This window comes from Oncorhynchus mykiss, chromosome 24, assembly GCF_057628025.1.
Source record: "Oncorhynchus mykiss isolate SJ-2025 chromosome 24, ASM5762802v1, whole genome shotgun sequence".
NCBI classification, from domain to species: Eukaryota; Metazoa; Chordata; class Actinopteri; order Salmoniformes; family Salmonidae; genus Oncorhynchus; species Oncorhynchus mykiss.
Window position 1 is genome coordinate 14,879,842 of NC_143045.1, and position 27,659 is coordinate 14,907,500.

Sequence of the window (27,659 nt, forward strand, 5' to 3'; positions counted from 1 at the left end):
AGAACAGTAAGAGAACACTATGTTAAAAGGAGAACACTATGAGAAAACTATGCGAACACGACGAGAACCCAACAAGAACCTGACGAGAACACTACCAGAAAGGGAAGGGGATACCTAGTCAGTTGCACAACTGAATGCATTCAACAAAAATGTGTCTTCTGCATTTAACCCACCCCCTCAGAATCAGAAATGTGCGCGGGGCTGCGTTAAACGGCATCCACATTATTGGCACTCAGAGAGCTACCTACCACCCTTATGAGAACACAATGAAAACACTAGAACACTATATAGGGAACTAGAACCTGCTGCAGCTTGGCTATGCACACTGACATTCTGCCACTGCAGCCCAAGTCCATAGAAACCACAGTTCCAATAACAATACTTACCTTGCGAGCCTGAAATGTACACTACTCAATATTAGGAAGGAGTCCTTAAATGTTTTGTACACTCAAGAGAGCACCGGACACAGGCCATGCAAACTCAGTTGTTCACTGGAGGGAAACAGAGAAGGTGAGAAAGGGAACAGCTGGAAAGCCAGGGACCTGGAAGACATATGCAGATTTCTCTCCCAAGGTTCTGACTTAGGATGTAAAATAGTCAGCAGGAGCAAACGCCAAACAGCTAGGGTGTACTGAGAGCGCGTGGAGATCCAAAACACGCTTGGCTGCCGCCAAGGCCATGAGCAGGGCAGTCACTTAGGAAAGGACCTTCACAGACTCCAATGGTACAAACAGAGACTCACACAGAGAATCCAGGACCAAAGCCAGGTCTCAAGTGGATGCCATAGGTTTAGACACTGGTCTGAGCCGACGCACGCCATTCAGAGACTTCACCACCAGAGAGTGAGACCCCAGGGTAGAGCCTTCAATCCCTACATGACACGCCGGGATGGCTGCCATATAAACCTTCAATGTGGAAAAAGAAAAGCCCTGCTCCGAAAGCAAAATGTACACCAAAGAGCATTAAAACATGAAACTCCTTTAACCTGACACCAACCCTCAAACGCGACCCACTTATATGTATACAACCCTCTTATAGAGGGCATATGCACCGGCTCTATAGTCTTTATCACGTTCAAGGGTAAACCCCTAGCCGTCAAATTCAACCTTTCAGGGGCCAAACCCATAGATCCCATACATGCGGACGTGGGTGCCAAACTCTCTGGGCCAGCGGGGAGCCACCAGAATCAACAACAGACCCTCCTGATGGACCCTCTCCACGGTGGCCTGAATCAGGACCAACGGAGGAAAAGCATAGAGCAGAGTTTGAGACCAACTGAATGCGCTGTGCCGGAGTCAAACAACTTTCCTTGTGATACACTATGAACCCCAGAGACTGAATATCGGAAACGTAGCAGTGTGGAGCTCCACCTGTTCCCTCAACTCCACTATGACCATCCAATCATCCAGATAGGCCAATAATGGGATCCCCTGGCTACTCACCGGTGCCAAAGCCACCACCATAGAAAAGCTCTGGGGCGATAGGAAGAGCCCAAAATGCAAGACCAGAAACTTGTAGACCACACCCTCGAAATGAAACCTCTGAAACGTTCTGTGGAGAGCATGTATAGCCACATGAACATACGCATCCTTTAGATCTATGGATGCGAACCACTGCAATAGCCAGTAAAGTGTAAGCATTTCAAACCTGCAAACGTTGAGGTGCTGGTTTAAAACATAAATCCTGCTTGGGCCCCCCATACAATAAGGTATGCACGCACTACTAAAAATGTTTGCTTAATTGCATATATCATTATTATATTACACGTTTCACTGTAGCTATGGCAGCTGTATGAAGCTCTCTTGCCTGCCTGGCACGATTCAGGTAAAACCTCTTAGCCTCCAAGTTAAAATTCAGTTTAAATGTCATTATTTAAGCGTGCAATTTATTTTCTAGACATTCAGACATCATGTCATGGAACAGCTCTTATTAACTATTTTCCTATATAGTGCACACTTTTGACCAGATCGCTACGGGCCCTGGTTGACCAGATAGCTACGGGCCCTGGGTGACCAGATAGCTACGGGCCCTGGTTGACCAGATAGCTACGGGCCCTGGTTGACCAGATAGCTACGGGCCCTGGTTGACCAGATAGCTACGGGCCCTGGTTGACCAGATAGCTACGGGCCCTGGTTGACCAGATAGCTACGGGCCCTGGTTGACCAGATAGCTACGGGCCCTGGTTAACCAGATAGCTACGGGCCCTGGTTGACCAGATAGCTACGGGCCCTGGTTGACCAGATAGCTACGGGCCCTGGTTGACCAGATAGCTACGGGCCCTGGTTGACCAGATAGCTACGGGCCCTGGTTGACCAGATTGCTACGGGCCCTGGTTGACCAGATTGCTACGGGCCCTGGTTGACCAGATAGCTACGGGCCCTGGTTGACCAGATTGCTACGGGCCCTGGTTGACCAGATCGCTACAGGCCCTGGTTGACCAGATTGCTACGGGCCCTGGTTGACCAGATAGCTACAGGCCCTGGTTGACCAGATAGCTACAGGCCCTGGTTGACCAGATTGCTACGGGCCCTGGTTAAAAGTATTGCACTATCAAAAAGAATAGGGTGCAGTCCATGACTCAATGTTCTAATGAAAATAAAATATCTAGATATCAAACAACCAACTCATGTGTTTTTATAACTAATTGTGATTTGTTTATTTACATATGTATTTCCACTGAGGAGGTTGATTCAAGTGATTTTCATTCATTAGTTTGTTTTCATAGTTTCTCTGTCCGTTATAATCAGTAAGATCAGAGTGTTAATGTGGGTTAAAAGTTCAGTTTGTCAGGTTAGGTAATGTTAGTTTAGTTAATGATTGGTAGGTGGTGACATATCATGCGTTCCAAATGGCACCGTATTTCACTACTTTTGACGAAAGCACTATTAGCCCTAGTCAAAAGTAGTGCACTAACTAGAGAATAGAGTGCCATTTGAAATGCAGCCATGTTCAGATTGATCATCCTTCCGGAATCAGTTTAGATTTACTTGGACTGAGATGACGGACTGACCTCTGGAGACAAACAGGCGAGGAAGGAACAGCGCTAGAGGACCAAAACAACACAGAATAGAACCGACCGGTGTGTTTCACACATACACAACCACACAGGAACTACACTTATACCTGAACACCTTGGAAACACTGTCCAGATACACTTACACTGCCAAAAACATAAACCATAACCCAAACATAGGACAAATATGTGCATCTGTGTTTGTGTATCTCACCAGCCAGGTTGTCCATCTCCTTCTCCTGCAGCAGACTGGCAGTGTCGTCGTCTCCATCCAACATCAGGTCCGTCTCTGGGCTCTGATTGGCTACTGCCTGGCTGCGGAACCCCTTCTTCGACTTGACCAACTCGTCCTCCTCGCTGTCTGGAGGGGGAGGGGAGGGGGGGACAGAAAGACGGAACAGTAGGAACAGTTAGAACAGGGGGTGGCGAGAGAGGACAGCCCGACAGCGGTCAGAGAACAGTCAGGGAACAGCCCGACAGCAGTCAGAGAACAGTCAGGGAACAGCCCAACAACAGTCAGACAACAGTCATACAACAGCCCGACAGAAGTCAGAGAACAGTCAGAACAGTCAGGGAACAGTCAGAACAGTCAGATAACAGTCAGGGAACAGTCAGAAAACAGTCAGAACAGTCAGGGAACAGCCCAACAACAGTCAGACAACAGTCATACAACAGCCCGACAGAAGTCAGAGAACAGTCAGAGCAGTCAGGGAACAGTCAGAACAGTCAGGGAACAGCCTGACAGCAGTCAGATAACAGTCAGGAAACAGTCAGAAAACAGTCAAAAGAGTCAGGGAACAGCCCGACAGCAGTCAAAGAACAGTCAGAAAACAGAAAATAGCCAGGCAACCATCAGACAACAGTCAGACAACAGTTAGACAATCGTCAGACAGAACAGCCATACAACCAGAGAACAGTCAGACAGAACAGCCAGGAGACAGTCAGACAGCTAAACACCTCTCCGCTGAACCCCAAAGAGCAGATTCATATCAGTGTAGAAAGATAAGGAGATTATAAATGCTTTCAAGTGTCACATCAGTGGAGCCAAATGGGAATCTGGTTTTGATAGATTCATAAAACGCATACCATAACATTTGGCGAGCTTCGGAAGTCTGGATTAACCACAGTACCCACAATCTCTACATGAAACGTCCAATGATGACTGACTTGGAGTAAAGAGCGGTGGACTGTAGTATTTCATAACTATTGACGTCAGAACCCACAGGAAACATATTAATACATTTAATACATTTCCAGCATCTAAACTGATAGGCTGTTTCAACATTTGTTATCAGACAAGGTAAACTATGAAACACTTTTGTTTTTAGAAAGCGGCAAAAGAGTGTTGAGGATATGTCTTCAGCTCAGAGTCTTTGGGGACTGTATCTATCAGCCGCTCAGACAGAACCACACTGATCAGACAGATCAATTAAGAGGCTGATAACACCACCACATTTCATCATACAGGCATCCTGTAACAGAGGTCTAGTGGAACAGGACCATCACTCTACAGCCTGTGTCCCACCTTACAGTAAATCAACACCATACAGTATGTACAGACAATACAGTACATCCACACCATACAGACTATACAGTACTTCCAAACCATACAGACTATACAGTACATCCACACCATACAGACTATACAGTACATCCACACCATACAGACTATACAGTACATCCACACCATACAGACTATACAGTACATCCACACCATGCAGTACGTACAGACTATACAGTACATCCACACCATAGACTATACAGTACATTCACACTATGCAGTACGTACAGAATATACAGTACATCCACACCATACAGACTATACAGTACATCCACACCATACAGACTATACAGTACATCCACACCATACAGACTATACAGTACATCCACACCATACAGACTATAGAGTACATCCACACCATGCAGTACGTACAGAATATACAGTACATCCACACCATACAGACTATACAGTACATCCACACCATACAGACTATACAGTACATCCACACCATACAGACTATACAGTACATCCACACCATGCAGTACGTACAGACTATACAGTACATCCACACCATAGACTATACAGTACATCCACACCATACATACTATACAGTACATCCACACCATGCAGACTATACAGTACATCCACACCATACAGACTATACAGTACATCCACACCATACATACTATACAGTACATCCACACCATACAGACAATACAGTACATCCACACCATACAGACTATACAGTACATCCACACCATACAGACTATACAGTACATCCACACCATACAGACTATACAGTACATCCACACCATACAGACTATACAGTACATCCAAACCATACATACTATACAGTACATCCACACCATACAGACAATACAGTACATCCACACCATACAGACTATACAGTACGTCCACACCATACAGACAATACAGTACATGCACACCATACAGACTATACAGTACATCCACACCATACAGACAATACAGTACATCCACACCATACAGACTATACAGTACATCCACACCATACAGACTATAATGTACATCCACACCATACAGACTATACAGTAGATAAACACCATACAGACTATACAGTACATCCACACCATACAGACTATACAGTACATCCACACCATGCAGTACGTACAGACTATACAGTACATCCACACCATAGACTATACAGTACATTCACACCATGCAGTACGTACAGACTATACAGTACATCCACACCATACAGACTATACAGTACATCCACACCATACAGACTATACAGTACATCCACACCATGCAGTACGTACAGACTATACAGTACATCCACACCATGCAGACTATACAGTACATCCACACCATACAGACTATACAGTACATCCACACCATACATACTATACAGTACATCCACACCATACAGACAATACAGTACATCCACACCATACAGACTATACAGTACATCCACACCATACAGACTATACAGTACATCCACACCATACAGACTATACAGTACATCCACACCATACAGACTATACAGTACATCCAAACCATACATACTATACAGTACATCCACACCATACAGACAATACAGTACATCCACACCATACAGACTATACAGTACGTCCACACCATACAGACAATACAGTACATGCACACCATACAGACTATACAGTACATCCACACCATACAGACAATACAGTACATCCACACCATACAGACTATACAGTACATCCACACCATACAGACTATAATGTACATCCACACCATACAGACTATACAGTAGATAAACACCATACAGACTATACAGTACATCCACACCATACATACTATACAGTACATCCACACCATACAGACAATACAGTACATCCACACCATACAGACTATACAGTACATCCACACCATACAGACTATACAGTACATCCACACCATACAGACTATACAGTACATGCACACCATACATACTATACAGTACATCCACACCATACATACTATACAGTACATCCACACCATACAGACAATACAGTACATCCACACCATACAGACTATACAGTACGTCCACACCATACAGACAATACAGTACATGCACACCATACAGACTATACAGTACATCCACACCATACAGACTATACAGTACATCCACACCATACAGACTATACAGTACATCCACACCATACAGACTATACAGTACATCCACACGATACAGACTATACAGTACATCCACACCATACAGACTATACAGTACATCCACACCATACAGTACGTACAGACTATACAGTACATCCACACCATACATACAATACAGTACATCCACACCATACAGACTATACAGTACATCCACACCATACAGACTATACAGTACATCCACACCATACAGTACGTACGGACTATACAGTACATCCACACCATACAGACTATACAGTGCATCCACACGATACAGACAATACAGTACATCCACACCATACAGACTATACAGTACATCCACACCATACAGACTATACAGTACATCCACACCATACAGACAATACAGTACATCCACACCATACAGACTATACAGTACATCCACACCATACAGTACGTACAGACTATACAGTACATCCACACCATACAGACTATACAGTACATCCACACCATACAGACTATACAGTACATTCACACCATACAGACTATACAGTACATTCACACCATACAGACTATACAGTACATCCACACCATACAGTACGTAAAGACTATACAGTACATCCACACCATACAGACTATACAGTACATCCACACCATACAGACTATACAGTACATTCACACCATACAGACTATACAGTACATCCACACCATACAGACTATACAGTACATCCACACCATACAGACAATACAGTACATCCACACCATAGACTATACAGTACATTCACACCATGCAGTACGTACAGACTATACAGTACATCCACACCATACAGACTATACAGTACATCCACACCATGCAGACTATACAGTACATCCACACCATACAGACTATACAGTACATCCACACCATACATACTATACATTACATCCACACCATACAGACTATACAGTACATCCACACCATAGACTATACAGTACATTCACACCATGCAGTACGTACAGACTATACAGTACATCCACACCATACAGACTATACAGTACATCCACACCATATAGACTATACAGTAGATAAACACCATACAGACTATACAGTACATCCACACCATACAGACTATACAGTACATCCACACCATACAGACTATATAGTACATCCACACCATACAGACAATACAGTACATCCACACCATACAGACAATAGAGTACATCCACACCATACAGACTATACAGTACATCCACACCATACAGTACGTACAGACTATACAGTACATCCACACCATACATACTATACAGTACATCCACACCATACAGACTATACAGTACATCCACACCATACAGACTATACAGTACATCCACACCATACAGTACGTACAGACTATACAGTACATCCACACCATACATACTATACAGTACATCCACACCATACAGACTATACAGTACATCCACACCATACAGTACGTACAGACTATACAGTACATCCACACCATACACACTATAGAGTACATCCACACCATACAGTACGTACAGAATATACAGTACATCCACACCATACAGACTATACAGTACATCCACACCATACAGACTATACAGTACATCCACACCATACAGACTATACAGTACATCCACACCATACAGACTATACAGTACATCCACACCATACAGACTATACAGTACATCCACACCATACAGACTATACAGTACATCCACACCATACACACTATAGAGTACATCCACACCATACAGTACGTACAGAATATACAGTACATCCACACCATACAGACTATACAGTACATCCACACCATACAGACTATAGAGTACATCCACACCATACAGTACGTACAGAATATACAGTACATCCACACCATACAGACTATAGAGTACATCCACACCATACAGTACGTACAGAATATACAGTACATCCACACCATACAGACTATACAGTACATCCACACCATACAGACTATACAGTACATCCACACCATACAGTACGTACAGAATATACAGTACATCCACACCATACAGACTATACAGTACATCCACACCATACAGACTATACAGTACATCCACACCATGCAGTACGTACAGACTATACAGTACATCCACACCATGCAGTACGTACAGACTATACAGTACATCCACACCATGCAGTACGTACATACTATACAGTACATCCACACCATACAGACTATACAGTACATCCACACCATACAGACTATACAGTACATCCACAGCATACAGACTATACAGTACATCCACACCATACAGACTATACAGTACATCCACACCATACAGACTATACAGTACATCCACACCATACAGACTATACAGTACATCCACACCATACACACTTTACAGTACATCCACACCATACAGTACGTACAGACTATACAGTACATCCACACCATACAGACTATACAGTACATCCACACCATACACACTATACAGTACATCCACACCATACAGACAATACAGTACATCCACACCATACAGTACGTACAGACTATACAGTACATCCACACCATACATACTATACAGTACATCCACACCATACATACTATACAGTACATCCACACGATACAGTACGTACAGACTATACAGTACATCCACACCATACAGACTATACAGTACATCCACACCATACAGACAATACAGTACATCCACACCATACAGTACGTACAGACTATACAGTACATCCACACCATACATACTATACAGTACATCCACACCATACAGACTATAGAGTACATCCACACCATACAGTACGTACAGAATATACAGTACATCCACACCATACAGACTATACAGTACATCCACACCATACAGACTATACAGTACATCCACACCATACAGTACGTACAGAATATACAGTACATCCACACCATACAGACAATACAGTACATCCACACCATACATACTATACAGTACATCCACACCATACAGTATGTACAGACAATACAGTACATCCACACCATACAGACTATACAGTACATCCACACCATACAGACTATACAGTACATCCACACCATACAGACTATACAGTACATCCACACCATACAGACTATACAGTACATCCACACCATACAGACTATACAGTACATCCACACCATACAGACTATACAGTACATCCACACCATACAGACTATACAGTACATCCACACCATACAGACTATACAGTACATCCACACCATACACACTATACAGTACATCCACACCATACAGTATGTACAGACTATACAGTACATCCACACCATACAGACTATACAGTACATCCACACCATACAGACTATACAGTACATCCACACCATACATACTATACAGTACATCCACACCATGCAGACTATACAGTACATCCACACCATACAGACTATACAGTACATCCACACCATACAGACAATACAGTACATCCACACCATACAGTACGTACAGACTATACAGTACATCCACACCATACATACTATACAGTACATCCACACCATACATACTATACAGTAGATAAACACCATACAGACTATACAGTACATCCACACCATACAGACTATACAGTACATCCACACCATACAGACTATACAGTACATCCACACCATACATTGAATGTATTTTGCTGCTTTCATCAAGTTGTCAGACCCATCCCCATCCCAGCCCAACCCCAACCTCATCCCAACCCTAGCTCCAGCCCAACCCAACCCCAGCACATACCAGCTCAACCCATTCACACCCCAACCCCATCCCCAGCACACGCCTGCCACACATCACTGCACAGAGATGCCTGTGAGGATTTGTCTTCTTTAAGGTCATACAATATCTGTGAGAAATTGGAGAAGGAACTCTGTGTAAGAAAAGCTTCAGAACATGTCTGGAGAAATGGGAGGTGTCCAAAACTCGTCTGCCATGTTTTCTCTCAGCGTGGCTCTCAGTACGCCTGGCGCTCCCAGAAGAAACAAGCACCTTGTCTTGAAGAGTTCTCCTGCAACTGTTGTCAGCACGACTACTGTAAAAAACAACTTCCTGCTCTGTCTCTTGTCTGGAGAGCTTTCATCAGACACATGTGTAGCGTTTAATGTTGTGTAGCATTAAAGGCCAGAGTCATCCAGCAGCCAGCCAGCAGCCAGCCAGCCAGCAACCAGCCAGCCATTTAGCATCAAAGAGACGAGTGAAACTTAAAACTGTGATTCAGTAAAACGTCATTGCCCTGCATTGGGTCAATGAGGGGAAGCTGAGCAGAGCAGCTGAGTCTCTGATTGGCATGATTGAGCAGATGACCTGAGTGGGAACTAGACTAAACAAACCATGCTGATTTCCACAGGCATGCCACCAACATCAATAAGAGAGAATTACTGAGAGCATAAGCTCCTGATCAAAAATATTGAATTAGAGTTGATTAAATGTAGATAAACTTGAATTGTTTCACAAGGACTTACACAGGATACTAACCTCAACATCAAAAGCTTCAATCCAATCACAATTTCATACCTAAAACCTTGATTTTGGACAAAATGACTTCAATGGACTATTACTACCAAGGACTATCAAGAAAAAACTTCTAACAAACCAAAACCGGCAGAAGAAAAACAGCGGAACCTGGAAATACTATCCAACACAAAACTGAATGAGTAATATAAGCTACTTCTGAATCCAAAAAGTAAAATACAGCAATCTCTAGGTCATTTTGTTATATACAGCTTCATAAATAAGAGTACTAAGCTACCAAGCTGCTAGGGAAGAAACTGACCTGATCAATTAGTGCTGAAGTGTGAAGTGAGAGGTATGAAAACTCTTGAGCCTAACAATGGCAGGAGAGTTCCACAGCCCCTCCCCCCACCCCAAATGTAGAGGCCTTGGAGCCCCCATGACTTATCCCTGTCCAGAGGTTATTACAACACAGTACCCAATGGATATAAAAAATAACACTACACAGAATGAGTACCAAAAAAGCTCCTCAAGGACAATCCAGAGACACTATTTGCTGACTTCTACAAAGAGGGGAAGGTAAGCAACTTCATTTTCCACACAGACCATCCCCTTGCATGGCACAATGCTATAAGAGCTCACTACCCCTATGTCAAGAGAGAGGGTATTGTCCCAGGGTGGAAACTTAGAATGATAGACATTGAGGAAATTGAAACAACCTCTGTCAACGTGTACAAGTCTGGGACAGTAATGGCACAGGGCATCCTCATGCAGTTCCAGTAGGACTTTCAGGGGTTCAAAGAGTGGGGGAGTGAAAAAACTTCTTCCACTTTCCCCAACGCACAATTGGTTATCTCCACCCTGCTACCACAAAAGGACTTTCACCCTGCCAGTGGGTGAAATGCAAGCTTTTCCCAGGACTGTGCCTCAAAACCTACTGTCTACCTGGCCCATCATTCCACCCTGGACTTGAACAGCCTTTTACGACCAGGTCCACCTCTACAAGGCAGCAATTCCAACTTTTGCCAGGACCCAGCACCACACACAGGAGCAACAGAGCAATGGACACCCCGTTCAGACCAGCGAGACACCCTCCTAGACCTGAAAGACCCCCTCCTGAAGGACCTGCACCGAGAGAACCCACGCAAAGAGGACCTACACCCAGACCACAGCATCACCAGCCGCACTCCAACCAGCTAAGACCACCCCAAGCAAACCCTGGCTCCCCCCCATATCAGACCTATGCCCCTTTTGCCCACCCCATTCTCCCCTCCCCTGCGGCAATGACCTCAACATGACAGCAGGACATATGCTCAGGCAGTGAGCAGAGCAACCGGCCCAACCCCCACTATTACACCCAACCAAGCCCCATCCTGTGACCTAAGAGGTTTGTATCAGATGCTCAACATGCTCTGCTCACACCTACTGTATTGGTCTAGGCCTAAACCAAAAAACAACAACACTAGGCACTATGGAACACAAAGCTTTTACTATCTCATCCTGGAATATACAAGGTCTGAGGTAATTTTGGCCTAAAGAGTAGGAACCTAGACTTCAAAGAAATTGGAAATACAGACATTTTCATCCTACAAGAAACATGGTATAAAGGAGACAGAACCCACTGGTTGCCCTCTAGGCTACAGAGAGCTGGTAGTCCCATCCACCAAACTACCAGGTGTGAAACAGGGAAGAGACTCAGGGGGTATGCTAATTTGGTATAGAGTAGACCTAACCCACTATTAAATTAGTCAAAACAGGAACATTTTACATCTGGCTAGAAATGAATAAGGAAATGATCTCAACAGAGAAAAATGTCCTCATGTGTGATACCTATATCCCCCCAATAGAATCCACATACTTTAACAATGACAGCTTCCCCATCATAGGGTGGGAGATCAATAATTTCCAGGCCCAGGGACATGTACTAGTCTGTGGGGATCTAAATGCCAAAACTGAACAAGAACCTGACACCCTCAGCATACAGGGGGACAAACACCTACCTGCAGGTGACAGCATTCCCTCCCCCATATGCCCCCCTAGACACAACTACGACAACATAACCAACAAAAATGGGTCACAGCTCCTGCAGCTCTGTCGAACGCTGGGTATGTATATAGTCAAAGGTAGGCTTCGAGGGGACTCCTATGGTGGGTATACATGTAGCTCATCTCTTGGCAGGAGTACTGTAGACTACTTTATCACTGACCTCAACACAGTCTCTTTGAGTGTTCAGTCAGCCCACTGACACCCCTATCAGATCACAGCAAAATCACACTCTACATAAACAGAGCTTTCCTCAATCATGAGGCATCAAAGCCAAAGGAACAGAATAATATTAAGAAACTCTATAGTTGGAAGGAAAGTAGTGAGGAAATCTAGCAAAAAATCAATTAGGCAACCACAAATTCAATCCCTTCTAGACAATTTCCTGGACAAAATGCTTCACTGCAATAGTGAAGGTGTAAACTAGGCAGTAGAAAACCTAAACAGTATATTTGACCTCTAAACTTCCCTATCAAATCAAAAAAAAATTAAAGCAGACAACCTAAGAAAATTAACAACAATAACAAATGGTTTGATGAAGAATACAAAAACCTAAGAAAGAATTGAGAAACCTATCCAACCAAAAACATAGAGACCCAGAAAACCTGAGCCTACGCCTTCCCTATAGTGAATTACTAAAACAATACAACAATACACTATGGAAAATGAAGGAACAGCACGTCAGAAATCAGCTCAATGTAATTGAAGAATCCATAGAATCTAACCACAAACAACAACACAAAGAGATATCTATCCAAAACGGAGATGTATGGATAAACCGCTTCTCCAATAATTTTGGCTCAATAACAAAGAACAAACAGCAAAAACATCTATATGATCAAATACAAATCTTAGAGTCAACTATTAAAGACTACCAGAACCCACTGGATTCTCCAATTACATCTGCCACGCGGATCCTCAACACTAGAGCCCCCCAGGGGTGTGTGCTCAGTCCCCTCCTGTACTCCCTGTTCACCCAAGACTGCATGGCCAGGCACGACTCCAACATCATCATTCAGTTTGCAGATGACACAACAGTGGTAGGCCTGATACAGCCTATAGGGAGGAGGTCAGAGACCTGGCCGGGTGGTGCCAGAATAACAAATCAAATCAAATCAAATCAAATTTTATTTGTCACATACACATGGTTAGCAGATGTTAATGCGAGTGTAGCGAAATGCTTGTGCTTCTAGTTCCGACAATGCAGTAATAACAAGTAATCTAACTAACAATTCCAAAACTACTGTCTTGTACACAGTGTAAGGGGATAAAGAATATGTACATAAGGATATATGAATGAGTGATGGTACAGAGCAGCATAGGCAAGATACAGTAGATGGTATCGGGTACAGTATGTACAATGAGATGAGTATGTAAACAAAGTGGCATAGTATAGTATAAAGTGGCTAGTGATACATGTATTACATAAGGATACCGTCGATGATATAGAGTACAGTATATACGTATGCGTATGAGATGAATAATGTAGGGTAAGTAACATTTATATAAGGTAGCATTGTTTAAAGTGGCTAGTGATATATTTACATCATTTCCCATCAATTCCCATTATTAAAGTGGCTGGAGTTGAGTCAGTGTCAGTGTGTTGGCAGCAGCCACTCAGTGTTAGTGGTGGCTGTTTAACAGTCTGATGGCCTTGAGATAGAAGCTGTTTTTCAGTCTCTCGGTCCCAGCTTTGATGCACCTGTACTGACCTCGCCTTCTGGATGATAGCGGGGTGAACAGGCAGTGGCTCGGGTGGTTGATGTCCTTGATGATCTTTATGGCCTTCCTGTGACATCGGGTGGTGTAGGTGTCCTGGAGGGCAGGTAGTTTGCCCCCGGTGATGCGTTGTGCAGACCTCACTACCCTCTGGAGAGCCTTACGGTTGAGGGCGGTGCAGTTGCCATACCAGGCGGTGATACAGCCCGCCAGGATGCTCTCGATTGTGCATCTGTAGAAGTTTGTGAGTGCTTTTGGTGACAAGCCGAATTTCTTCAGCCTCCTGAGGTTGAAGAGGCGCTGCTGCGCCTTCTTCACGATGCTGTCTGTGTGAGTGGACCAATTCAGTTTGTCTGTGATGTGTATGCCGAGGAACTTAAAACTTGCTACCCTCTCCACTACTGTGCCATCGATGTGGATAGGGGGGTGTTCCCTCTGCTGTTTCCTGAAGTCCACAATCATCTCCTTAGTTTTGTTGACGTTGAGTGTGAGGTTGTTTTCCTGACACCACACTCCGAGGGCCCTCACCTCCTCCCTGTAGGCCGTCTCATCGTTGTTGGTAATCAAGCCTACCACTGTTGTGTCGTCCGCAAACTTGATGATTGAGTTGGAGGCGTGCGTGGCCACGCAGTCGTGGGTGAACAGGGAGTACAGGAGAGGGCTCAGAACGCAACCTTGTGGGGCCCCAGTGTTGAGGATCAGCGGGGAGGAGATGTTGTTGCCTACCCTCACCACCTGGGGGCGGCCCGTCAGGAAGTCCAGTACCCAGTTGCACAGGGCGGGGTCGAGACCCAGGGTCTCGAGCTTGATGACGAGCTTGGAGGGTACTATGGTGTTGAATGCCGAGCTGTAGTCGATGAACAGCATTCTCACATAGGTATTCCTCTTGTCCAGATGGGTTAGGGCAGTGTGCAGTGTGGTTGAGATTGCATCGTCTGTGGACCTATTTGGGCGGTAAGCAAATTGGAGTGGGTCTAGGGTGTCAGGTAGGGTGGAGGTGATATGGTCCTTGACTAGTCTCTCAAAGCACTTCATGATGACGGATGTGAGTGCTACGGGGCGGTAGTCATTTAGCTCAGTTACCTTAGCTTTCTTGGGAACAGGAACAATGGTGGCCCTCTTGAAGCATGTGGGAACAGCAGACTGGTATAGGGATTGATTGAATATGTCCGTAAACACACCGGCCAGCTGGTCTGCGCATGCTCTGAGGGCGCGGCTGGGGATGCCATCTGGGCCTGCAGCCTTGCGAGGGTTAACACGTTTAAATGTCTTACTCACCTCGGCTGCAGTGAAGGAGAGACCGCATGTTTTCGTTGCAGGCCGTGTCAGTGGCACTGTATTGTCCTCAAAGCGGGCAAAAAAGTTATTTAGTCTGCCTGGGAGCAAGACATCCTGGTCCGTGACTGGGCTGGGTTTCTTCCTGTAGTCCGTGATTGACTGTAGACCCTGCCACATGCCTCTTGTGTCTGAGCCGTTGAATTGAGATTCTACTTTGTCTCTGTACTGGCGCTTAGCTTGTTTGATAGCCTTGCGGAGGGAATAGCTGCACTGTTTGTATTCGGTCATGTTACCAGACACCTTGCCCTGATTAAAAGCAGTGGTTCGCGCTTTCAGTTTCACACGAATGCTGCCATCAATCCACGGTTTCTGGTTAGGGAATGTTTTAATCGTTGCTATGGGAACGACATCTTCAACGCATGTTCTAATGAACTCGCACACCGAATCAGCGTATTCGTCAATGTTGTTATCTGACGCAATACGAAACATCTCCCAGTCCACGTGATGGAAGCAGTCTTGGAGTGTGGAGTCAGCTTGGTCGGACCAGCGTTGGACAGACCTCAGCGTGGGAGCCTCTTGTTTTAGTTTCTGTCTGTAGGCAGGGATCAACAAAATGGAGTCGTGGTCAGCTTTTCCGAAAGGGGGGCGGGGCAGGGCCTTATATGCGTCGCGGAAGTTAGAGTAACAATGGTCCAAGGTCTTTCCTCCCCTGGTTGCGCAATCGATATGCTGATAAAATTTGGGGAGTCTTGTTTTCAGATTAGCCTTGTTAAAATCCCCAGCTACAATGAATGCAGCCTCCGGATAAATTGTTTCCAGTTTGCAGAGAGTTAAATAAAGTTCGTTCAGAGCCATCGATGTGTCTGCTTGGGGGGGGATATATACGGCTGTGATTATAATCGAAGAGAATTCTCTTGGTAGATAATGCGGTCTACATTTGATTGTGAGGAATTCTAAATCAGGTGAACAGAAGGATTTGAGTTCCTGTATGTTTCTTTCATCGCACCATGTCACGTTAGTCATAAGGCATACGCCCCCGCCCCTCTTTTTACCAGAAAGATGTTTTTTCCTGTCTGCGCGATGCGTGGAGAAACCTGTTGGCTGCACCGCTTCGGATTGCGTCTCTCCAGTAAGCCACGTTTCCGTGAAGCAAAGAACGTTACAGTCTCTGATGTCCCTCTGGAATGCTACCCTTGCTCGGATTTCATCAACCTTGTTGTCAAGAGACTGGACATTGGCAAGAAGAATGCTAGGGAGTGGTGCGCGCTGTGCCCGTCTCCGGAGTCTGACCAGAAGACCGCCTCGTTTCCCTCTCTTTCGGAGTCGTTTTTTTGGGTCGCTGCATAGGATCCACTCCGTTGTCCTGTTTGTAAGGCAGAACACAGGATCCGCGTCGCGAAAAACATATTCTTGGTCGTACTGATGGTGAGTTGATGCTGATCTTATATTCAGTAGTTCTTCTCGACTGTATGTAATGGAACCTAAGATGACCTGGGGTACTAATGTAAGAAATAACACGTAAAAAAACAAAAAACTGCATAGTTTCCTAGGAACGCGAAGCGAGGCGGCCATCTCTGTCGGCGCCGGAATAGGCGACAACAACCTATCCCTCAACGTAACCAAGACTAAGGAGATGATTGTGGACTACAGGAAAAGGAGGACCGAGTACGCCCCCATTCTTATCGATGGGGCTGTAGTGGAGCAGGTTGAGAGCTTCTTGGTGTCCAAATCACCAACAATCTAGAATGGTTCAAACACACCAAGACGGTTGTGAAGAGGGCAAAGTATGTTCATCTCTAGGAGACAGAACACATCTCTTTCCTGAGCGGTATGAAGGCTGTGTGGTCCCATGGTGTTTATACTTGTGCACTATTGTTTGTACAGATGAACGTGGTAACTTCAGGTGTTTGGAAATTGCTCCCAAGAATGAACCAGACTTGTGGATGTCTACCATTTTTTTCTGAGGTCTTGCTTTTCCCATGATGTCAAAGAGGCATTGAGTTTGAAGTTAGGCCTTGAAATACATCCACAGGTACACCTCCAATTGACTCAAATTATGTCAATTAGCCTATCAGAAGCTTCTAAAGAGATGACATAATTTTCTGGAATTTTCCAAGCTGTTTAAAGGCACAGTCAACTTAGTGTATGTAAACTTCTGACCTACTGGAATTATGATATAGTGAGTTATAAGTGAAATAATCTGTCTGTAAACAATTGTTGGAAAAATTACTTACGTCATACACAAAGTAGATGTCCTAACCGACTTGCCAAAGCTATAGTTTATTAACAAGAAATTTGTGGAGTGGTTGAAAAGTGAGTTTTAATGATTCCAACCTAAGACTATGTAAACTTCCAATTTCAACTGTATATAACAACGAATTGGCGAGGGCACGAGACCAGTCTGCAGCACCCGGCCTCACCCTACTAGAATCTGAAGTCAAATGTCTACTGTTTGCTGATGATTTGGTGCTTCTGTCCCCAACCAAGAAGGGCCTATAGCAGCACCTAGATCTTCTGCACAGATTCTGCCAGACCTGGGCCCTGACAGTAAATCTCAGTAAGATAAAAAATAACGGTGTTCCAAAAAAGGTCCAGTTCCCAGGACCACGAATACCATCTAGACACCGTTGCCATAGAGCACTCAAAAAAACTATACATACCTAAACATCAGCGCCACTGGTAACTTCCACAAAACTGTGAACGATCTGAGAGACAAGGTAGAAGGGCATTCTATGCCATCAAAAGGAACATAAAATTCGACATACCAATTAGGATCTGGCTAAAAATATTTGAATCAGTCATAGAACCCATTGCCCTTTATGGTTGTGAGGTCTGGGGTCCGCTCACCAACAAAAATTCACAACATGGGACAAAGATCAAATTGAGAGTCTGCATGCAGAATTCTGCAAAAATATCCTCCGTGTACAATGTAAGACACCAAATAATGAATGCAGAGCAGAATTAGGTCAATACCCACTAATGATCCAAATCCAGAAAAGAGCTGTTAAATTATACAACCACCTAAAAGGAAGCGATTCCCAAACCTTCCATAACAAAGCCATCACCTACAGAAAAATAAACCTGGTGAAGAGCCTCCTAAGCAAGTTGGTCCTGGGGCTCTGTTTACAAACAAACAGACCCCCAGGATAGCAACACAATTAGACCCAACCAAATCATGAGAAAACAAAAAGATAATTACTTGACACATTGGAAAGAATTTACAAAAAAACAGAGTAAACTAGAATGCTAAGTGGCCCTAAACAGAGAGTACACAGTGGCAGAATACCTGACCACTGTGACTGACCCAAAATTAAGGAAATTGTTGACTATGTCCAGACTCAGTGAGCATAGCCTTGCTATTGAGAAAGGCCGCTGAAGGTAGACCTGGCTCTCAAGAGAAGACATGCTATGTACACTGCCCACATAATGAGGTGGAAACTGAGCTGCACTTCTCAACCTCCTGCCAAATGTATGACCATATTAGAAACACATATTTCCCTCAGGATTACACAGACCCACAAAGAATTAAAAAACAAATCCAATTTGATAAACTCCCATATCTATTGGGTGAAATATCACAGCAGCAAGATTTGAGACCTGTTGCCACAGGAAAAAAAGCAACCAGTGAAGAACAAACACCATTGTAAATACAACCCATAAGTTATTTTCCCTTTTGTACCTTAACTATTTGCGCATCATTACAACACTCCATATAGACATAACATTTGAAATGTCTTTATTCTTTTGGAACTTTTGTAAGTGTAATGTTTAACTGTACAGTTTTTATTGTTTATTTCACTTTGTTTATTATCTATTTCACTTGCTTTGGCAATGTTAACATATGTTTCCATGGCAATAAATAAAAATCTCAAATTGAATTGAGAGAGACAGAGACAGAGACAGAGACAGAGACAGAGACAGATAGACAGAGACAGAGACAGAGAAAGTGAAACAGAGAGAGAGAAAGGGAGAGCGAAAGAAAAAGGAGTGAGAGGAGGGGACCGAGCAAACTGCTTTGTCCACAACATAATTCAGTTATCAAGGGGTAGAATATAGGATTTAAAATAATCAGAAAGAAAGCAGGACAGGGAGAGAGAAAATGAGCTGACATGAATGTCCATCTTGTCATGAGTGATAGCCACTACACTCGGTGGTGAGATAGACGGCCGTTTGTCAACACTGAAATTTGGCAGCGCTGAGGTGTCAAGGCTGCCTCATTAGAAATATTTTACATCCCCCACCTTTCCCCTCACAACACACGAAGGAGGAGAAAAGAGATTGGGCCACTTTGTTTCTACCATCATTTATTTCTTTAGTCTGTGACCTTAACACGACCCCATCCCACAGACCCTAACCCTGAAGCACAAATATCAGCACTATCACAAACTCTACTGCATCAGGGTTAACCAATATAGTAGTTATCCTTCTACACTCCAATCACCCAAGGCATTCTGCCTCACTTCCACTACTAATATACATTGGAAGACCCACATAATCACATGGTGGAAATTATGGCAAATCATTTGGGATGCAACATAGTTTTAAAGTCAATCCAGAATAAGTAGATTCAACCATTTATCATTGATAGTGTTTTATATAAGAAGAATGCCAATGACACATAAAATATCCACCATACCCAATTCATGAACAGGTTTATGATTCAGAACCATCAAGAAAAGGCCTACCATAGAGTAGGGTTTAGGCCTACCATAGAGTAGGGTTTAGGCCTACCATAATATGGAGAGAAAGAGATATATATATAGAGCGATAGAGAGAGAGTGAGAAAGAGAGTAGAGAGAAAGAGAAAAGAGAGGGAGGGTGAGAGAGAGAGCGGGGGAGAGAGGAAGGGGGGGATAGAGAGAAAGAGGGAGAGAGAGAGGAGAGCGAAAGAGAGGGAGAGAGGGAGGGAGGAGAGATTGAAAGAGAGAGAGAGTGTGAGAGAGAGAAGGGAGGGAGGGAGAGAGACAGAAGGAATCGAGAGAAAGAGAGGAGGAAGAGAGAGCAGAGCTAATGTCACCTGTCACTCATTCCCTATCGCCATACCAACAGGACAGAATGACACATTTTCAACATTTCCCTCCCAATCTGAGGTTGACGATAGAAAGTAGATATGGGATTTCAGCTTTGTTCAAATAAAGTTAACCATCTCAGAGAAGGGAACTATTTTAGTGTTCAGTAGTTTTACTGTTCAATGTGGAATTGATAATAGTTGAAATGCTTTTAAAAAGAAGCACAGGCTCCTGAATCAAACTGTGATATAACAGTCCATGTTTTATATATTGGGAGAACTCTGGAGTATTCTGTGGCATGAACCTTTCATTTTTATAGCCTCAGTCAGACTCAGGGAGCATGTGTTTTTCTTGGTCTCCTACGTCTCATACGCCCCAACCTCTCGCTCCTTAAGGAGAAACTCTATCACATGATGTTTCACTTAACAGCCTACTCTGCTACAGTACATTTCCCAACAGAGGAATAAGGCTGATGGCAAATATACTTTGGAATAATTCAATATATACAGCCGTAAATAAAATATGAAACCTTCTTAGAATTACAATGGAGTTGTTTTGGAAGAACACATATTCTATGTAAATTACACAAACTGGATCAAACTAAATGGGCAACACTGCTATGCAGGATATGTGTGTTTACTGCAAAAGAAAAAGTCAGAAAATCTGTCATGGATGTTTTGGAATCCCATTAAAAAAGCTTTATGTTGTGTGTTCGTCTGGCACAATAGCGACCTGACCAGAACCATTTTGGAGAGAACTTTTCCTCCTATGCCTCCGCGCTACCAACACAGATCCCGCCCAGAACAGTTGAATCGGAGACAGATGCAAAGTTTTAGCGTTTGTTTTGGACGGTAACGGCAATGCAGAATGTGCTTTTTCCTCCTCCTCTCTTGCCTCTTCCCTCTCTCCGGACTCTGTTCCCAGATGAGGGTGTCCCTCTACCCTTAACTAACCCAGCCTTAACCCATGCCTACCTGTCTCTGTAATGTCTCTATGCTTTATGACCTGATGATCCTACAGAGTGATAACAGGGCAGAACGCCACTCTGTCTCCTTGCACTGCTTCATAAACTGCATTTCATATAGTAGCATTTCCTAATCACATAGTAGTGTTTCCTTAACTGTAGTCCCTTCTTCTCTTCCGCTTTCCAGCCTACATCAGTCCCAGATTTCCCCCCCACACCCCACCCCACCACTCTCTCTCCACAGAATTCACATTCCACAAGATGCAAGCTGTCCAGCATCACTGAATCCTGGGCTAGTCTGAACGCTGGGAGACGCTGCTCAGTCGCAAACAGGAAAATATAAGAGACAGAGAGAACTGAGACAAAGTAGAACAGAGAGTAGAAAGAGTAGAAACACAGACTAGAGACATAGAGTAGAAAGAGAGAGTAGAAACAGAGAGGAGACAGTGGAAACAGAGTAGAGACAGAGTATAAACAGAGAGTAGAAACAGAGAGTAGAGACAGATAGAGTAGAAACAAAGAGTAAAGAGAGTGTAGAGACAGAGAGTAGAAACAGAGCGTAGACAGCAGAGAGAGAGCATAGAGAAGGAGAGTAGAAACAGAGAGTAGAGACAGAGTAGAGAATAGAGACAGAAGAGTAGAAAGAGTAGAAAGAGTAGAAACAGATAGTAGAAACATAGAATACTGGGAGAGAGTAGACACAGAGTAGAGAGAGTAGAAACAGAGAGTAGAGACTGAGAGTAGAGACAGAGAGAGAGCAGAAACAGATAATAAAGACAGAGTAGAAACAGAGAGTAGAGAGAGAGTAGAAACAGAGGAGATACAGAGAGTAGTAACAGAGAGTATAAACAGAGAGGAGGGAGAGTAGAAACAGAGGAGATACAGAGAGTAGAAACAGAGGAGAGAATAGAAACAGAGCAGAGACAGAGAGAAAGAGAGAGTAGAGACAGAGAAAAAGGAAGAGAGTAGAGAGAGTAGAACGAGAGAGTAGAAACCGAGAGTAGAAACAGAGAGTAGAAACACAGATTAGAGACAGAGAGAAAGGAAGAGAGTAGAGAGAGAGTAGAAACAGAATCGAGTCAGGGAGTAAAAACAGGGTAGAGAGATTAGAAACAGAGAGGAAAAACAGAAAGTAGAGAGAGTAAAAACAGAGAGTAGAGAGAGTAGAAACAGAGAGTAGAGAGAGTAGAAACAGAGAGTAGAGAGAGTAGAAACAGAGTAGACACAGAGAGGAAAAACAGAGAGTAGAGAGAGTAGAAACAGAGAGTAGAGAGAGTAGAAACAGAGTAGAAACAGAGTAGAAACAGAGTAGAAACAGAGAGGAAAAACAGAGAGTAGAGAGAGTAGAAACAGAGAGTAGAGAGAGTAGAAACAGAGAGTAGAGAGAGTAGAAACAGAGAGTAGAGAGAGTAGACACAGAGTAGAAACAGAGTAGACACAGAGAGGAAAAACAGAGAGTAGAGAGAGTAAAAACAGAGAGTAGAGAGAGTAAAAACAGAGAGTAGAGAGAGTAGAAACAGAGAGTAGAGAGAGTAGAAACAGAGTAGAAACAGAGTAGACACAGAGAGGAAAAACAGAGATTAGAGAGAGTAGAAACAGAGTAGAAACAGAGTAGACACAGAGAGGAAAAACAGAGAGTAGAGAGAGTAAAAACAGAGAGTATAGAGAGTAGAAACAGAGAGTAACGAGAGAATAGAAACAGAGAGTAGATACACAGATTAGAGAAAGATAGAAAGGAAGAGGGTAGAGAGAGAGAGGAAACAGAGTAGAGTCAGAGAGTAAAATCAGAGAGTAGAGAGCGAGAGTAGAAACAGAGTAGAAACAGCAAGTAGAGAGAGTAGAAACAGCGAGTAGAGAGAGAGAGAGTAGAAACAGAGAGTAGAAACAGAGTAGCGAGGGAATAAGGACAGAGAGAAGAGTCAGAGAGTAGAAGCAGAGTAGAGACAAATAATAGAGACTGAAAGTAGAAACAAAGAGTAGAGACACACTAACAGGGCAGGAGTATCTCATTACTACACCCCCATACCTGGGGACCAGCCCTGGCCTAGATGCTCTGTAGCTAGATGGTGTTGCTAGATGCGCTGTAGCTAGATGCTCTGTAGCTAGATGACCTGTAGCTAGATGATCTGTGGCTAGATTCCCTGTAGCTAGAGGCCCTGTAGCTAGATGTTCTGTAGCTAGATGCCCTGTAGCTAGATGCCCTGTAGCTAGAGGCCCTGTAGCTAGAGGCCCTGTAGCTAGATGATCTGAAACTAAATGCCCTTTAGCTAGATGCCCTGTAGCTTGCCCTGTAGCTAGATTCTCTGTAGCTAGATGCCCGCTAGCTAGATGCCCTGTTGCTATATGCTCTGTAGCTAGATGCCCTGTAGGTAGAGGCTCTATAGCTAGATGCTCTGTAGCTAGATGCCCTGTAGCTAGATGCTCTGTAGCTAGATGCTCTGTAGCTAGATGCCCTGTTGCTATATGCTCTGTAGCTAGATGCCCTGTAGGTAGAGGCTCTATAGCTAGATGCTCTGTAGCTAGATGCTCTGTAGCTAGATGCTCTGTAGCTAGATGCTCTGTAGCTAGATGCTCTGTAGCTAGATGCCCTGTAGCTAGATGCTCTATAGCTAGATGCCCTGTAGCTAGATGCCCTGTAGCTAGATGCCCTATAGCTAGATGCCCTGTAGCTAGATGCCCTGTAGCTAGATGCCCTGTAGCTAGATGCTCTATAGCTAGATGCCCTGTAGCTAGATGCCCTGTAGCTAGATGCCCTGTAGCTAGATGCTCTGTAGCCAGATGCTCTGTAGCTAGATGCTCTGTAGCTAGATGCTCTGTAGCTAGATGCCCTGTAGCTATACCTTTATTCATCCCTTTAGTTACAGTATTATTGAGGTTTCAGACAGTGTTATACCTCAGAGAGCACAGCTCCACAGTGTTATACCTCAGAGAGCTCATTGAAAGTCAGTCAGACAACATGCAGCTCTCATCTCCTTCAGAGTGAATCTTCATTAGTCATGATAATAAACCAGGGAACAGCAGACTAGAGAGGATACTTATAGTATAATTTATAGAATGATAGCTAGTGATGATGTGTGTTCTACTGCTGAAATAAGCTATACATGTCGTCCCGGGGTGCAGTAGAGTGTGTGTGTGTTTGTGTGTGTACGCGTGTGCGTGAATGGGTGTGTGCATGTGTGTGTGAATTCTGCTGTAACGAGCTATAAAGATCAGTGTGTGTGAGTAGCAGAGGGTCAGAGAGAGCCTGGTTGTGTCCCAAATTGCACCCTGCTTATATAGTGCACTACTTTTGACCAGAACCTATGGGGCTCTGTTCAAAAGTAGTGGGAATAAGGTGCCATTAGGGACACAACCAGCCTGTCCACCTGAGCAGGGCAGCAAGGACACCTGGAGGTAGAACAGCCTGTTAAACACTGGATCAATATGAACCTGACTTCCATTTCATGGGTCTCCAGCTCCAATCAGCTAACTATATCCTCTGCTGCAGCTGCTGCTACAGAACAGACAAGGTATAGTCATACAGACAGACAGAGGGCAGAGACACAAAGCTAACCCTCCTTAGTCCTCTTCACCCTGTCAATGTTGCTAATAGATGTACACACACATAGACATTTCAATCCCCTCTCTCTCCCTCTCCCTCTCCCTCTCCCTCTCCCTCTCTCTCTCTCTCTCTCTCTCTCTCTCTCTCTCTCTCTCTCTCTCTCTCTCTCTCTCTCTCATAATGAATGTTGTCAATTCTTTTTTTTTCTGTTTGTAAAATGTTGTTCTCCTTGTCCTCTAGTAGGTGTCTGGACGGTTGAGAAAGAAATAAGAAGCAGACAGTGTCATTATTGTGTGTGTGCCATTAACATGGGCCACCTGCAGCCCAGAGAGAACCCATCTGGTGTGTGTGTGTCATCCGCAGGACTGGAGTGTGTGTGTCTTCTGTCAGTGACACAGAGCTGAGAGGCCAGATGACATGCTGAACCAACAGTCGGCTCCCCCGGCACAGCTATCTGTATCCCAAAATGGCACCCTATTTTCTACATAGTGCACTACTTCTTGACCAGGGCCTCTGGTCAAAAGGGTACCATTCGGGAAGCAGCCTCAGTTACACAAAGACGAGTATTTGGGCCCAGAGAACTAGGGATCAGAGTTTCTCCTGGAGGTCAAACTCCTGGTCCTCCTCATACCAGACCTGGGTCATCAGGCATGGGTTAGAGAACTGGCCTAGTGACTGCTCACCTCCGTTCATACCTCCCGAAGAGTGCAGACAACTTGGAACAATAGGATTCGATAGCATCACAGAAATGAATGACGTTTTATTTTATTGCTAAATCACAAGATTCTGTTCCCCTTGTTCCTTTACTCCATCTGCTCTGCTAGGCGGCGTCCAAAATGGCACCCTATTCCCTGCAGTGTATGGTGCACCACTCTTGACCAGGGTCCACATGGCTCTGGTCAAAAGTAGTGGACTATATAGGAAACAGGATGTCAGTTGAGACGCAGCCCTAGTCAGCTCAATGAGGGAAAGTTTGTGACTAAGAGCACAACAGTAAAATGAAAAGTCTACAAAAATTAACATGTTTCATTGAACAGACGTGTCATGTTGAATTGACAGAGGCAGTAAATATGTTACCTATAAAAATGACAATAAACTTCTCTCAGCTCAGCAACAGGCTCTGCCCATAGTGTGCGGTTCAACCCTGGACCCTGAGGACACTGAGGCCCTCTATAGCTCCTCACTTTATAAGGCTGGCCTTGACAGTGAGAAGAACCCAGTGGTTGTCTGGGATCATACAACATTATGAATGACAGGATTGTACTATGTGGAGAGAGACAGCAGCTACTGTCATATATGCCCCTGACCCTGTCATGTATTGACCAAACCCTAAACACTTAGTAAAAATGGTCCCATTCCATCAGGAGACTAGTTACTTCTACAGGCTTTGTAGAATAGAGGAAATTGTTAGAAGCAGATATCAAGTATAGTTGTGTTGGGATGTGCTAAACTTTGAACATTGAGATATTAAATGAATGATAGGAAATGAAAGAGACTGGGTTATGTTAGAAGTGAATGGTTCTCAGAAGAAAGAAGAAGGCTTCAGAATAACTATTAGATGAAAGAGGGGTTGAGGTCAGGAGGTGAGGACAGATTCTCTTAAGAGAGTAATAAATGTTTGGAATCCTGTTACCCTCTTTATTAGCTTCCTGTAGAGCCATAAAATGTAAGGATTGGAGAGAAAGGGGAGTGTCTTAAGTAGGATGTATATAAACTGTGAAGTCTGACATCTTTAGCTGTCTGTTTTCAGCTGTACAGAACCTTTGGGGAAGAATTAAACTTGGTTAAAGCTTCTATAGTGTCCGTGAGTTATTTACTCTGAAAAATAAGAACCAAACAGTTGACAAGAAAAACTGTTGAAATAAGGTTGCTTATTACAGTGTCCTGATAGCAGGTTGGTGTCGCCAAATACGCTCCTGTGTTATCCTCTGGGTCTACAGTATTCTGTTTGTCTTTCCAATCACACATACTGTAAATCAAATCAGCCAGGAGCATGCTGACTAACCATAGTCGTCTAACGTCTTGCAGGGGATGTCCAGGTGGGTGGAGCCAAAGGGGTTCCGTACGAATCTCCGCCTCCT

General features: G+C 44.0%; 1 protein-coding gene across 3 annotated transcripts in view; it reads right to left on the minus strand.

Moving 5' to 3' along the window:
- LOC110503343 (neurobeachin) overlaps positions 1-27,659 on the minus strand; it is a 329,781-nt gene that overhangs the window by 126,627 nt on the left and 175,495 nt on the right. For all 3 annotated transcript variants that reach the window (XM_036961703.2, XM_036961702.2, XM_036961699.2), the window contains 2 exons: positions 27,584-27,659; positions 3,228-3,374 (listed from right to left, as the gene is read on the minus strand). The exon at positions 27,584-27,659 is cut by the window's right edge and continues 49 nt beyond it. In XM_036961703.2, coding sequence (XP_036817598.1) covers positions 3,228-3,374; positions 27,584-27,659 — 223 coding nt within the window. The remainder of the gene's footprint in view (positions 1-3,227; positions 3,375-27,583) is intronic.